Source organism: Podarcis melisellensis, assembly GCF_964234715.1.
Source record: "Podarcis melisellensis genome assembly, chromosome: 2".
Lineage (NCBI taxonomy): Eukaryota > Metazoa > Chordata > Lepidosauria > Squamata > Lacertidae > Podarcis > Podarcis melisellensis.
In genome coordinates, this window is record NC_138529.1 from 2,120,759 (window position 1) to 2,136,391 (window position 15,633).

The window sequence follows — 15,633 nt, forward strand, 5'->3', positions numbered from 1 at the left end:
CAACTCTATGAGGTGACTATTAATAGTTTGAAAAATGGCAGCGAGTCACGTGCATGTGAAAACCTCACATTCCCCACCTCCACAGCTGCTCCTCGGTGAAGGCACTGCCCAGCTCTGGCTCTGGGATGCGCTCATTTAGTTATTTCATAGCTTGATTGGAACAAACTAACTTCCAAGCGGCTGACAAAAAAGTTCTCCGCGCCGGGATGGGCGGAGCTGCCTCTCATTGGCTGGCCGTGACTCCTCCTCCCGGGACGGAGGACGACGAGGCAGGGCGCCTGCGCGCTTCTTCCCCCTTTCCCGAAATGTCCGGAGGAGAGCGAACTTTCCATTGGCTGCGCCTAGGCGTCCAATCGGAAGAGGCCCGCTGTGAGCGAACAGGCGGACGAGCCAACGGCTTTTTCTTTTGAATCGGGGGGGGGGGCAGAGCGAGAGGCGCCTCCCGGGACGGACGGACAGACCGAAGCCCCTGCGCGCGCTCGCTCGCTCGCTCTCTCTCTCTCTGCGGCGGGAGTTGGCGCGCCTCTCTTCGGTTCTACCTCGCTCTCCGGGGCGGAAGAGCGTCCCGAGGCCGCGGGCGCCATGAGCCCTCCGCTCACCGGACTGGGGTGGAGCTCCGCCGCCGCCGCGGCCCCCGCGGGATGGACTCCGGTGAGGGACGAGACCCCCCCCCCGTCTCTTTCTGCGAGGGTCCCTCTGCGCTTCCTCGGGGCTCGTCTCCGTCGCTGCCTCAGAGGGGCCGCGCGGGCCTGCGCTCTTGGCCGCCCTTCGCCTTCCCGGTGCGTCCCGAAAGGACGTCGAGGCAGAAGTCGGGAGGGAGAGGAACCCATCCTTACGCGCCTTTTATTTTTACCTCCATCTTGAGGTTGGTTAATTCTAGCTAGAGACGCGCCCAAATTTTCAGTGCCAGGTGAGCTACAAGGATGGGCGCCCCGAGGAAATGCAGAAGGAGCTACAGAAGCTGGAGAGCCGTCGTCTGCTGGGCGTCGAGGGAGCCAAACCCTCTTGGCTTTAGAGATTAAGCTCTGCGTCTTTAGTGAAGAGATAATAGTGGGCTGTTGTGAGGACCATTTATAATATAATTTTAGACGAAGTGCTTTTGAACAGGAATTCAAGGTATTATTGTTCTGCTGGCGGCATCTTGAGGAGCCCAGGGCTGAATGGAGCTTTGGAGTGGGCAGCTGCTAGAGGCCTTACTTAAACATGACAGTGCTGCTATAGTATTTTATACCTATGAATTGCTAGGTCCTCTGGTATTTTAGGGACACAGGTGGTGCTGTGGGTTAAAGCCTCAGCGCCTAGGACTTGCTGATCGAAAGGTCGGCGGTTCGAATCCCTGCGGCGGGGTGCGCTCCCGCTGCTCGGTCCCAGCGCCTGCCAACCTAGCAGTTCGAAAGCACCCCCGGGTGCAAGTAGATAAATAGGGACCGCTTACCAGCGGGAAGGTAAACGGCGTTTCCGTGTGCAGCTCTGGCTCGCCAGAGCAGCGATGTCACGCTGGCCACGTGACCCGGAAGTGTCTCCGGACAGCGCTGGCCCCTGGCCTCTTAAGTGAGATGGGCGCACAACCCCAGAGTCTGTCAAGACTGGCCCGTACGGGCAGGGGTACCTTTACCTTTACCTTTACTGGTATTTTAGACCGAATAAGAACCTGAGGCTCCACTATCGGACATTATAGCCCCTCTTTCTAGCATATGTATAGTGCTCTTCTGCATCTCTGCTGGCTATCTTGCAGCCCTGAATACAAAGACCAGGTGAACATAGCTCATCTGTCAACCAATGATAATGATAATTAAAGGTCATCTGACAGTTTGGCAACAGATTCCTGACTTGGTTTCAGTCAGCAACATGTATGTGCCCTTCAGCATTGTTGCAGTGTTGACGTTTCACTCCACGCACATTAAACTGGTTTGGCTACAGTGTGGCCTGGCTTGTTCATTCAGTAACTTCTTGCTTCCTGGTGTTCTGAGCTGTAGTCCAAAGGTTACAAAACCATGGACTGGTTTGCTTTCTGCCCCACCCACTGTGTCCATCCTTCACACCTGCTTGTGTCATTGTTCTATTTAATAAGCAGCACCTGTTCTGCAGGAGAGTTCATGTGGCACAATTTCTTTAAAACATGGCTTTTTAAGGCTCTGTGGATTTATTATTATAAGGCTCTGTGGATACTAACTTGCAAAATCTATTTTCTCCCTGTGACCCTTTGTCAAGCAAATAGATCAAGACAGTCCTTTTGCCTGTCGCTTCATAGATGTTTTGATCTCTCCTGCTGTCTAGATCACATCCACTGTAGAAGGAGCACCTGCAAACTTTGGAAAGGGATTTGCACAGAAATCTGGTTACTTCCTATGCTCTACATCAGCTATAAACAGTGAGGTAAGGAGGATGCCAGGATTGCGGACAGAAGCTTGGTGCCAGTAATGTCAGGACTGGTCATTGTCCTCTTCCGATCACCACACAAACGCTTCTTGTTCTTTTATAACTTTTAAACGCTCCTTATCTTTAACTATTCTTCCTCAGAGTCACTTATTTCAGATACCTTCTGAGCTCTGCTTCTCCGTGACCAGCCACCTTCAAAATGGCGAAGGTGACCTTCCCTTCGCTTCCCTGCTCTTTTTTCTAACCTCCTGGCTAGAGCTGGCCTGTATCTCCCCTCCTCCGAATCTGAGCTAGAACTGAACCCTTGCCTTTCCTGGGAACAGGCGGTCCCTCCCTGTTGTTCCTGTCGCTCTCTTCTGTTAGATTCATTGCTCTCCTCCCCTCCCCCCCCCCTTGGGGACAACATTCTCCCTCTGGGAAACTGGAAACTTCTAACTCTAACTCTTCCCTGACAAGTAACTCAGTGCTGCTGGACTTTATGAATTCTGCTTCTTTTCAGAACCCCACAGGAGAGGTACTTTATGATGTCATAATCCTGAGTGAGAAAACCCCACTGCCTTATGGATACACTTACGCTAAGGAATTTTTGGATCCCAGTAAGTCTGCCTATTCATGTATACTGTTTTGGTATAAATCTGTTTATAACAACAGGTCTTCAGCACAAACTAACCAAGAATAGCTTACATTTCCATGTATGTACCTAAGATACTTTGTGGTCCTGGGCTACAATAGTTATCCTGTAGGGTTAGCTTGTATCCCTTTGACCGGGCATAGGCAAGCTCAGGCCCTCCAGATGTTTGGGATTACAATTCCCATCATCCTTGACCACTGGTCCTGTTAGCTAGGGATGATGGGAATTGTAGTCCCAAACATCTGGAGAGCTGGAGTTTGCCTATGCCTGCCTATGACTTATTACATAAGTGTGTGTTGCTGTTATAACAGTGTAGAACAAAACCTTTGTTGCTTCCCTCTGTGAAGGAGCCTTCCCAGACCTGCTGAAAGGCAGTTATTTAAACTGCTTTAAACAACATATTTGGACCTGGCCAATATGGCCAACTATTGCCCAGTCTCAAATCTTCCATTCTTGGGCAAGGTGATTGAGCAGGTGGTTGCTGAACAACTCCAGGCACACCTGCAGGATGTGGACCATTTGGATCCCTTCCAGTTTGGATTCAGGCCTCATCATGGGACTGAAACCGCCTTGGTCGACGATCTCTGGCCGGCTAGGGACAAAGGTGAAAGCTGTTTCCTAGTTCTGCTGGATCTCTCAGCGGCCTTTGATACCATCAACCATGACATTCTTCTGGACCATGTAGAGGAGCTTGGGGCACTGTTATACAGTGATTCTGCTCCTTCCTCCTGGGCCGTGTTCAGAAAGTGGTGGTGGGGGATGAGTGTTCAGACCCCTGGGCTCTCACTTGTGGGGTGCCTCAGGGTTCTGTCCTCTCCCCCATGCTTTTTAACATCTACATGCATCCGCTGGGAGAGATTATCAGGGGGTTTGGGCTGGGTGTTCATCAATATGCGGATGATACCCAGCTCTACCTTTCTTTTAAATTGGAACCAGTGAAGGCGGTGAAGGTCTTGTGTGAATGTCTGGAGGTGGTTGGAGGATGGATGGCGGCTAACAGATTGAGGTTAAATCCTGACGAGACAGAAGTACTGTTTTGCGGGGACAGGAGGCGGGCTGGTGTGGAGGACTCCCTGGTCCTGAATGGCGTAACTGTGCCCCTGAAGGACCAGGTGCGCAGCCTGAGAGTCATTCTGGACTCACAGCTGTCCACGGAAGCGCAGGTCAATTCTGTGTCCAGGGCAGTTGTCTTCCAGCTCCATCTGGTACGCAGGCTGAAACCCTATCTGCCCACGGACTGTCTCGCCAGAGTGGTGCATGCTCTAGTTATCTCCCGCTTGGACTACTGCAATGCGTTCTATGTGGGGCTACCTTTGAAGGTGACCCAGAAACTACAACTAATCCAGAATGTGGCAGCTAGACTGGTGACTGGGAGTGGCTGCCGAGATCATATAACACCGGTCTTGAAAGACCTACATTGGCTCCCAGTACATTTCTGAACACATTTCAAAGTGTTGGTGCTGACCTTTAAAGCCCTAAATGGCCTTGGTCCAGTATACCTGAAGGAGCATCTCCACCTCCATCGTTCTGCCCGGAGACTGAGGTCCAGCTCCGAGGGCCTTCTGGCGGTTCCTTCGCAACGAGAAGCCAGGTTACAGGGAACCAGGCAGAGGGCCTTCTCGGTAGTGGCACCTGCCTTGTGGAACACCCTCCCACCAGATGTCAAAGAGAAAAGCAACTACCAAACTTTTAGAAAGCAGCCCTGTTTAGGGAAGCTTTTAATGTTTAAGTGGCTTTCTGATTGTTGAGGCTATTTTTCTACATCTCTTTTTAAAGCTATTAAGACTTCTGTCTCTTAATAGCTTTGGTCACTTTAGCAGTATCACAGCTTACAGCTTTGAGATAACAAAATTCCATTCCTGTGGATACAGTGTCAGCTAGCAAAGTAGCTTTTAATTTCTTAAACACATTTTTGTCAAAGGGGGGGAAATCCACTTAAAGTTTCACAGAGGTTCCCCTTGTCTGTTTAAAACTTTCTCATTTCACACCATAAATCCTGCTTTTTGTCACTTTTTCTCAACGCCTTAAACAGTACAGTGGTGCCCCGCAAGACGAATGCCTCGCAAGACGAAAAACCCGCAAGACGAAAGGGTTTTTCGGTTTTTGCGACGCTTCGCTAGACGATTTTCCCTATGGGCTTGCATCGCAAGACGAAAGCCCATAGGGAAATCTCGGGGACCTTTTTTAAAATGCTGGCGGTGGGGAGCAAAGCCTTTTCCCCCCCTCCGGACTTCAGAAGAGGTCCAGGAAGGCCGGCGGGGGCGAAAGGCTTTGCTCCCCACCGCCAGCATTTTAAAAGCGTCCGGGATAGCAGGGAAGCGCTTCCCGCTATCCCGGACGGCTTTTGAAGGCAGGCGGGGGGAGCAAAGACTTTTGCCCCCCCGCCCGCCTTGGGAATGTGATAATCCAGAACTTAACAGGTTAAGTTGTTCTGGGTGTGCGTCACATTCTGACGTCAGTTTTAGAAGCTGAGAGGAGTCAACCACTTTCTCTGGGTTTTTGAGAGAGAAAGACGTGCCTTTGCTATGGCTGAAAGAAGTCCTGGATCATGTTGATGAAATGTTTCAATAAACAACTGTAAATGGACTTAAGTGCTCTCTGAGTTTATCTGTAGCTAGGCGACAGTCTTTTACCGCTGTGTTTTACTCTGCACGACGTGACCAGGAGGGTAGCAGAAGTGCGCAGTTCGTGAGGAAGCGTGCCGGACCGTGGTAAAGGGCTAATTGGCGATCGTAAACCAATTAGACGGTCACGTCTCCAATTAATCAATTTCGCATAGGGAAGAGGTCCTGGACCTCTTCCCAAGGCGGGCGGGGGGCAAAAGTCTTTGCTCCCCCCTGCCTGCCTTTCCGGGAGAGCGGAAAAGGCAGCACTGCCTTCCCGCTCTCCCGGAAAGGCAGGCAGGGGGGAGCAAAGACTTTTGCCCCCCGCCCGCCTTCGGAAGAGGTCGGGGGACAGACTGTCCCCAGACCTGGTCTGAAGGCGGTTCGGTTTCCATAGGATTGCATTAATTGATTTTTAATGCATTCCTATGGGAAACCGTGCTTCGCAAGACGAAAAACTCGCAAGACGAAAAGACTTGCGGAACGAATTAATTTCGTCTTGCGAGGCACCACTGTAGCTTTCTTTCCTTTATTATGAAAAGCAGTTAACTCACCAGGTGTCAGTTTTCACTGACAGACACAAAAATTCTTTTAGGTTGTAAATTATCCCATTCTGAAGAAAATTAAGAAAGGGAGGCGTTTGTATGGCTTTGTAGTGTGCTTTGGGCAAGATGATGGTCCTCTCCTTCCAGTCACTTGACCCACAGGGCAGGAAAACAACCCTCTGGCAGAGAGGAAAAACTTTTCAAAGCAAGAGGGTAATCCCTTTATTTCAACTTTTCGGAGGGAAAGCTGCCAGCCAAATGGGTGTGCAGTACCTATCTCCATAGGTAAGGAGCCAATGAAAGACTTTCAATCCACCATGATTCCTCCCTTGGGAGTCCATTCCTGTTACAGCTTTGGTTGGTTATTTAGTCCTTTTCTTGATCCTCCATGGGGGAACTTTGTACTGCCTCTCATTTTTTAATTGGTTATGATGATAAGGGATAATGGAACAATTAACCTATTTTTCTTTTTTGCCCTCGGTCACAGATGAACTTTACACATGTAAATGGGAACCAAATCATTTTCTCATGTTCCACATGGCCTTGTGACCGGGACAAGGCAGAACTGTGCAAGTTTGTTCAGCTTAGTTTTGACTCATATATAGCTGCCCAAACTCAAAACTAGTGCATTTGTGAACCTATTATTTATTTAACAATATTTGAATACTGTTTCCTTAGGCTAAGTGGCTCCTATACCTGAAGTATCCCTTAAAGATGCTGATCTTTCTGCTGAGGCAGAAGATGCTATAAAGATATTTGATCATAATCTTTGTAAACCCTAATAAAAATGCATTTATTTATTTTAAATAATCTAAAAGAAGACACACAGGAAAAGGGAGGAAGAATGTTCATCTCATAATCGAGATATATCAAAAGTTAGGTCTGAGGACTGAATCTGTTCTAAGTTTATTTTGTAATTATTGAAAGTAACCGATTTCCAGCAGATTAAATTACTACAGCATGTTTACCCGTGAGCAGGTATTTCAGGCATCATAAAACTAGCCAAGCACTGTTCTGCAAGAAAGCAAACGGAGCTTGATTTTTCTGATCCTGGAATCTGTGGCTCTTGTCTTAACTGTGAGAACAAATATGGAAAAACACCTGCTCCACATAAGAACAGTGTTCAAATAAAATCAAGTCGTAATTGAATCTCTCTCTGTGGGGAAGGACTTCTATATGCCATTTGCATATTCTTTTACCTTCCCCTCCACCTTTGGATGCATAAGCCCATCTAAGGAAGGCAAGGTGTTGGTGTTATTCTGATGTCATTTGGGTGTAATCTCTTCCTGCTTCCCTGCTGCAGAAACCTCCCTCTCCAAGAAGAAGAGACTGTGCGTCAAGCTGATTCCATTGACTGCAGCTGAAACAGCTGTGTTTGACATCTTGCTGAGTAGCAAAAATAAAGTGATCCCAAATTATATGCGGATAGGGTGAGGCACTCAATCTATAGTCATTGTTCTCATGTTGTAGCTCCTGGGAGACATGCTTTTGTTCTAACCATATTCTTCTTATCTAGGGAAATGAGTGGATTTGCACTTTGGTGTAAAAAGGAGCACATTCTCAAGCCCAAGCCCCTTCCCAAGCCACGGAAAGTGAGCCTAGAAATGAAGCACCTTTCATTAGAACCAGATGGGTAAGTTTTGGACTTGCTGTAGATTATGTCCAACTTTTGTCACAAGCACATCATTCTTGATGTTATGTGAGCCACCATGATTTCCCATCTTCACTGGGATAGGCTCTATCCTATACAAAGTAAAACGCTAGGCCAGATTCTTGAACCATCCAAATGCCAATTGTTCTCACCTGCTTTTCTCAGTTTTAACATTCATTCACAAAAAGAGATTAACTAAATTGCCAGACCAGATTGCCACCTGTTGGTTCAGGGTGTTTGAGCTTTCAGCACATGCGTTCCAGCTTCCAGGCTTCTGTGGGAGGCAAATTGCTGGTGAGGAATAGCATGAACTGTGGGGCAGAGAGCCTGTTACCTCTGTTCCCTTTATTTGCATAGGGTGGGCAGTAGATGGAAATTTTACCAGCACCATAACAACTGTCTTAATGTTTCTAAAACTAGATGTATGGCTTTTTATATTAACAACAAAAAATAATCTCTGGAAGGAGAGGTGTAGCTGTTAATCTAGTTTTGTGTGTAAACTGAATTGAAACCTCTAATTTACCCATCTTACCATTACAGCTGTCCCGAATCTTTGCCAATAAGTACATGGTACCACTGAATTAGTGGGGGAGACCAGTGACCAATGCTATTTGTAATCCTTTTTTAAGTAGAGCTGATTTATGGTGGTAGAGGCAGGACTATGATGATGTTGATGGTGATAATATTTATGTAACCCGTCTGGCTGGGTTTCCCAACATTGGCTTTTCATCCCACTTTAGCTTATTGACTAAAAATAGTTGGGTGCACTTAGCTTCTGCCCTTATAAATTTATACCCCCGTTTCATTTTGCATTATTACTTTGTTTTTGTTTTTTATAATATTTTTATTAAGTTTTCAACAAAAGTAACAACAAAAAAACACAAACAGTAACAAATGCAATAACAACCATAAACAAAGAAAATTATACATAAAACCATATCAATTCCATAAAGTGGGATTCTCTGAATCCCCTGCCTTCCCTCCCCCCCCATTCCTCATTCGCTACATTTCTTATCAACTATATTTCATTTCTACTCCAATTTTTTTCTAGCCTCAAATTTCCCATACTATTTCTAAAATTGCAAGTGTTCTTAAAATCCTGACAATGTATTTATAAGTTTACAATACTTTTGCAAATACATAATAAACATTTCCCATTATTTTTTAAATTTCCTGTCATCTTGATTTCTGAAGCTTTCCAGTTAGTTTCACAGTTTCAGCATAATCTATTAACTTGGTTTGCCACTCTTCTTTAGATGGGACTGCTTCTTCTTTCCATCTTTGGGCTAACAGCATTTGAGCAGCCTTTCATAGCATACATAAACAATTTTTTTCTGATCTTTTGAAATTTCTGCTCCTACAATACATAGAATCATAGAGTTGGAATAGACCACAAGGGCTATCGAGTCCAACCCACTTCCAAGCAGGAAACACCATCAGAGCACTCCTGACATAAGGTTGTCAAGCCTCTGCTTAATAGAAAGCCTTCTGGTTTTTTTAATAAAGGTTATTCTAAACATTTTTTTTCCATTTCATTATATATCGTTTCCCCAAAAATTTTAACCTTCCTACATTCCCACCACATATGATAAAACGTACCCTCTTTTTCTTTACATTTCCAACACTTACTAGATCCTGTTCTTTTCATTGCATATTAACAGCCAATCTTATAAATGGTTCTATTATTCCTCAGAATGGACGCGGGTGGTGCTGTGGCTTAAACCACAGAGCCTAGGACTTGCCGATCTGAAGGTCGGCGGTTCGAATCCCCCCGACGGGGTGAGCTCCCGTTGCTCGATCCCTGCTCCTGCTAACCTAGCAGTTTGAAAGCACGTCAAAGTGCAAGTAGATAAATAGGTACTGCTCCAGCGGGAAGGTAAACGGCGTTTCCGTGCGCTGCTCTGGTTCACCAGAAGCAGCTTAGTCCTGCTGGCCACATGACCCAGAAGCTGTATGCTGGCTCCCTCAACCAGTAAAGCAAGGTGAGTGCTGCAACCCCAGAGTCGGCCACAACTGGACCTAATGGTCAGGGGTCCCTTTACCTTTTTATTATTCCTCAGAGTCACTTATTTCAGATACCTTCTGAGCTCTGCTTCTCCGTGACCAGCCACTCTCAAAATGGCGAAGGCTTGTATCTCCCCTCCTCTGAATCTGAGCTAGAACTGAACCCTTGCCTTTCTTGGGAACAGCCGGTCCCTCCCTGTTCCTGTTGCTCTCTTCTGTTAGATTCACTGCTCTCCTCCCTCCCTTGGGGAAAACATTCTCCCTCTGGGAAACTGGAAACTTCTAACTCTAACTCTTCCCTGACATGACCTTCCAGATCCAACAGGTCATCATTTTTAAAAATTATCCAATCCCAGCTCCAGGAAATTCAGGATGCCTCCTCTGTCTTTAACATCTATCAATAATTTATGTTTTATTCTTGGTTTCTTCCCTCTCCAGATGAATCTTGAAATATGTCTTTGCCATTCTTTGAAGCAGCTCACGTTGCTTATCACCAGGACTATAAATAAATAAATGAAATAAAAACAGCAATTTTGGCAATACGTTCATCTTGATCACTGATATTCTGCCTAGTAATGACAAATTAATCTTTCCCCAGATTTCCATTTCCTTTTTATTTCTTTCCATAATTTTTCATAATTATATTTAAATATATTCTTAGCTGTCAACTGTATTCCCAGGTATTTGACTTTTTAACATATATTTATCTCTGTCTTCTGCTGTATCTCCTTTTTATGTTGCTCTGAAACATTCTTCACCAAGAGTTTGGTCTTATTCTTAGTTTAAAACCTGATAATTGTACAAATTCCTGTATTTTTTCTAATACTTTCAATAATGAATTTATGGGGTCCTCAATCATTATTACAAGGTCATCTGCACATGCTTTCAACTTGTATGCTTTATTTCCTACTGTTATTCCTCTTATGGTTTCATCTGCTCTTATGTTTCTCACCAGGACTTCTAATATTAAAATAAATGAAAATGGTGACAAGGGGCATCCTTGTTTTGTCCCTTTCATGATACTACATTTTTCAGTATTATTCAAAATTAATCTTGATTGTTGCTCTCAGTAAATTGCATCTATTCCTCTTCTAACCATTTATTCTAATCCCATCTTTTCTAAAACCTTATGCATAAATGACCAAGAAATATTATCAAATGCCTTTTTGGCATCAATAAACATGAATGCTGCTTGTTTTTCATTTCTTATTTCCAGGTATTCTGTGACATCAATCATATTCCTTATATTATCCTTCATCTGACGTCCTGGAAGAAATCCTGCCTGGTCATATATAACAAGATTCCTTTCAATCTATTGGCCATAATATTTTACAAATAATTTATAATCGTTATTTAATAAGGAAATTGACCTATTATTCTTAGTTAATAACAAATCAGTCTCTTGCTTCAGAATTAATGTAATAAAGGCCTCTTTCCAAGTCTCTGATACTTTTCCTACTTTTAAAATTCTGTTCATTAAATTTGGCAATGGTTGCAATAAACAATCCTGTAATTTTTTAAAATATTTTGATGTTAATCCATTCTGTCCTGGTGACTTCCCTATCTTTGCTTATTTGATTGCATCGGCTTCCTCAGAGATATTTAATAGTGCATTTAATATAATTTTGGTTTAATACAGTGGTACCTCAGGTTTTCGAAAGCACCTCCGGGTGCAAGTAGATAAATAGGGACCGCTTACCAGCGGGAAGGTAAACGGCGTTTCCGTGTGCAGCTCTGGTTCACCAGAGCAGCGATGTCACACTGGCCATGTGACCCGGAAGTGTCTCCGGACAGCGCTGGCCCCTGGCCTCTTAAGTGAGATGGGCGCACAACCCCAGAGTCTGTCAAGACTGGCCCGTACGGGCAGGGGTACCTTTACCTTTACCTCAGGTTACAAACACCTCTGGTTACAAACACGGTTACAGACTCCGCTAACCTGGAAGTAGTACCTCGGGTTGAGAACTTTGCCCCAGGATGAGAACAGAAATCATGTGCTGGCAGCGCGGCAGCAGCAGGAGGCCCCATTAGCTAAAGTGGTACCTCAGGTTAAGAACGGACCTCCAGAATGAATTAAGTTCGTAACCAGAGGCATCACTGTATATAAAACCACTCCTCACTTCTTAGTTTTGTCTGAAGTTATAAATTCCATTCCAATTCTTTTATTTATCAAGACCCTTCTATGTCTCTTGGCCACATGACTTTCTTGTCAACAAACTATATCTAGATTTTGTTTCAGTATTATGTGTTCAATTTTATTTCTTTTTACTTTGCTATTTAATCCATTTACATTCCAGTTTAATATCTTCCTATCATCCATTTTAATTGTCAATTATTTACGCCTTGTTTTTTCTTTTCTTTCTTCTTGCTTATCTATACTATGCTTTTCTTCCTCACCTCCTACCACTCCCTCTGGTTCTGTCAACGGTCTCTCCTAACTCCTTTCGCTATGTCCTCAAAAAATTCTGGGCCTCCTCTATGTCAGTGAATCTACATTTATTGTTTTTGTATGTGAAGGAAATCCGTTCTGGAAATTTCCATCGATACAGTATTATGTGGCTTCTCAGGGCATCTGTCAGAAATGTATAATTAATGTGTTTTTTAAGAAGGCATGCAGGAATTTCCTTCAGGATAATAATATTTTTACCTCCAATTTGCAATCTGTTCATATAATTGCTTTGTATTATTCTATCCTTAATAGATCTTGAGTTAAAGGTCACCAGACAATCTCCTGGCAATTTTTTAATCTGCAAATTTTGAATTCACCTGCCAATTGAACCATCCAAGAATTCTTGTTCAATTTGTAGCCATTTTGCTAACACCTCAGTTAAATATTCTCTTAAATCCTGTTTGTCTTCTTCTGGGACAGCTCTCAGCCTAAGAACCAATTCCCTGTGTTTCATTTCCAAATTGATTTTTTGCAGGTTTGCATTATCACTGTGTAACAATTTCCTCTGATTGCCATATTGCATTTTAACTGTATTTGAATATTTCAAAATATTGATGGTTTTTATAAAGGAACAATAGTAATGCCAGTCAGAAAATTTTAATGACTAGGTGGAAGCTGACTGCATCAGCACCCCCAAGTTAAGGCAAAGAAGTTGTTTCCCATTCCCTGGAGCCTTCTGTAGGTATATGGTTGTATCCATTGCTAAAAGGTAAAGGTACCCCTGCCCGTACGGGCCAGTCTTGCCAGACTCTGGGGTTGTGCGCCCATCTCACTCAAGAGGCCAGGGGCCAGCGCTGTCCGAAGACACTTCCGGGTCACGTGGCCAGCGTGACATCGCTGCTCTGGCGAGCCAGAGCTGCACACGGAAACGCCGTTTACCTTCCCGCTAGAAAGCGGTCCCTATTTATCTACTTGCACCCGGAGGTGCTTTCGAACTGCTAGGTTGGCAGGCGCTGGGACCGAGCAACGGGAGCGCACCCCGCCGCGGGGATTCGAACCGCCGACCTTTCGATCGGCAAGCCCTAGGCGCTGAGGCTTTTACCCACAGCGCCACCCGCGTCCCGTATCCATTGCTACTTCAGCTCAAAAAATCAGGTCCATTAATTTCACTGGGTTTACGCTGAGTTTTTAAGTTAGTTTGCTACAACCCTTAGCCTTTTGTTGTATTAGCCAGTCAGAGCTGGTGACACCCCCCCCCCCCCGTATCCGGATGGTGAGCAGCAGCCTTGATGATGACATGCTGTGCTTTGAAGAAGCTGCAGGTATCTCCAAGGCTCAGCCCGACAAAGAACCAACCCATGGTCTCATTAGCTGTGAATGGGGGCACATCCTCTCATACTGAGTCACTGCAAGGCTCAGTGAGTGAATCTTGCCAGAATAAAAAAAAAAGTAATTTGCTGTCTGCATTTGTTCAGAACATGCAACCCCAAACAAATTGGAAAAATACTACAGAGAAAGCTAGCATAGATGATGAGAAATCCATTGTGTGGCACTCTTGAGAGAGTCTGGCTTGTAATTCGTCAGGAGTCTTTATAACTTGCTTTCTAATCTAATCCTGCAGTGCAGTCCTTCCATCAGAAAAGCCTGTGGTTCCACCCGGTCCCAAAAGGCAACCTACCCTGAAGCGGAATGAGTCTATATATGACGCTTCAAACGTCTATGGCATCTCAGGTAGGTATCCAGAATTCGATGGGCTGCGGCACTTTGTGTGAGTTGCTTTTTCCTTGAGAGCTCATTGCTTAGGAGCAGAGATTGCTACTTTTTCAGAACCTGTCTTGCACAGACTCCTGGGCTGCTCTTGCTTTCATAGGAAAATGGCAAAACAGCATTGTGATTGAGTGGAGCATTTTGCCCTGTAGATGAGGGGTGGCAAATGTTTCCTTGTACTTTACACTGTCACGTGAAATAACCTCACTCTTTTTCTCCCTCTTAGCCATGGATGGAGTGCCCTTCACCCTGCACCCCAAGTTTGAGAGCAGCATCTCCAAGGGCACAAATGTAAGAATTAGTCTCAATTCCAAGTGTGTTGTCAGTACTGTAGGATCTGCCTTTAAGGGAAGATGGGGTTGTAATCAGAACTTGTTTTCCAGAGGGAATGGTGGTAAGAGTTTTTAGTTGTGTCAATATTGGTTTTGAGGTGAGGTCTTGGGAAATTAAGATGTGGTGAGGCAAAAATAATTGCTTTGTTTGCTCTTTATTTTCTAGGCCTATTCTCTGTTTAAAAGCTTGCATATCAAATCTCTTGCCGATATTGAGAAAGAGGTAAGCAGCAGTTGAGGCTTTTCAATGTACTTATTAAGCTGTCCTTAAGAGAAATTTTGAGACTATCATTCCTGTGTTGTCTACTCTAGATAGAGTTGTGTGGTGTGATGTGATGTGATTTATAAAGGCTGTTTTGTTTTGCTTTCAGTACAACTATGGCTTTGTCGTCGAAAGAACTGCTGCTGCTAGACTTCCCCCCAGCATCTCCTAGCAACAGTAATTTGTTTGACAGTGTGCCTTTTTGCTATCGGTACTCCTAGCCCATTCACCACATAGGCATTCTTTAAAAAGAAATAACTAGCAGGTACATTACTTTAGCAGCTCAAGTTTGTAAATATAATCTTGCCTGATGGCAGCTAATGCTCCCCCTGTACTGTATTTCTTGCTGACAAGTATCAAACTTCTGTACAGTGTATATGTTTTACTTTCTATGCAAAGCCCTACTTTTATGAGCAGATTTTAGTTTTACCTTTAAAAATATTAATGGCCTTTCTGAATAGGCTGCCTTGTATATAATGAAAGTATGACTTCCATAGAAATACACTAATTTTAACTGAAAGTGAAATGAGAAGATTTCTAGCCCCAAACTCCCAGGATTGGGCACAATAGGAATGGATTTTACCACAAAGAAAACTCCAGCCATGTTTCAAAATGCATTGATTGCCATTTAATTACCAAATCCCATGACCGCCGTTTGAGGAGTGTAGGGGTAGTATAAAAGTCAGCAGGTGCTGTCATGTCTGGGAAACAGGTGGAGCTTGGTGTAGCCCCCGGGGCATCGCCTTTGTTGTGGTTTCCAAAACAGCACAATGGGGGAAGTCGCCTGCCAGTACCAAACTGGAGTAAGAGAGGGCTGTCCAAAGAATAAATATTCTTCTTGCAAAACTGTACAGTGGCTGTTCCTTTTTTGGCCAGGGATCTGTTCATCTCAAGAAGGCACTCTGAGCTTTGTGCTGCCAAGAAGAAACTGTAGGATTCTGTCTACAAGTAGGGCAGTGACAAAGTTTGCCAGAAGAACTTGAGTGATCACCATCTTGAACTGCAATAGAAGGATAAAAAACCAATAGCAACATTTATTCCACTACACTTTTTGGTGACTCGCCAAAAATAAT

The 15,633-nt window shown here is 44.6% G+C and overlaps 2 protein-coding genes across 2 annotated transcripts in view; one reads left to right on the top strand and one right to left on the bottom strand.

Moving 5' to 3' along the window:
* Nucleotides 1–492: 492 nt before the first annotated feature.
* On the top strand, nucleotides 493–15,406 carry MVB12A (multivesicular body subunit 12A). Its single transcript, XM_081898183.1, has 9 exons — nucleotides 493–651; nucleotides 2,278–2,376; nucleotides 2,879–2,975; nucleotides 7,462–7,588; nucleotides 7,675–7,791; nucleotides 13,821–13,930; nucleotides 14,193–14,257; nucleotides 14,465–14,521; nucleotides 14,670–15,406. Exons 1-9 carry the CDS (start codon nucleotides 583–585, stop codon nucleotides 14,730–14,732), a joined length of 804 nt encoding a protein of 267 aa, XP_081754309.1. The 5' UTR covers nucleotides 493–582; the 3' UTR covers nucleotides 14,733–15,406.
* The window catches only part of ATP13A1 (ATPase 13A1), a 28,223-nt gene continuing 27,755 nt past the window's right edge, over nucleotides 15,166–15,633 (bottom strand). The window contains exon 26 of the mRNA XM_081898098.1: nucleotides 15,166–15,560. Within this exon, the coding sequence (XP_081754224.1) occupies nucleotides 15,450–15,560 (111 nt within the window). The 3' untranslated portion in view covers nucleotides 15,166–15,449. The remainder of the gene's footprint in view (nucleotides 15,561–15,633) is intronic.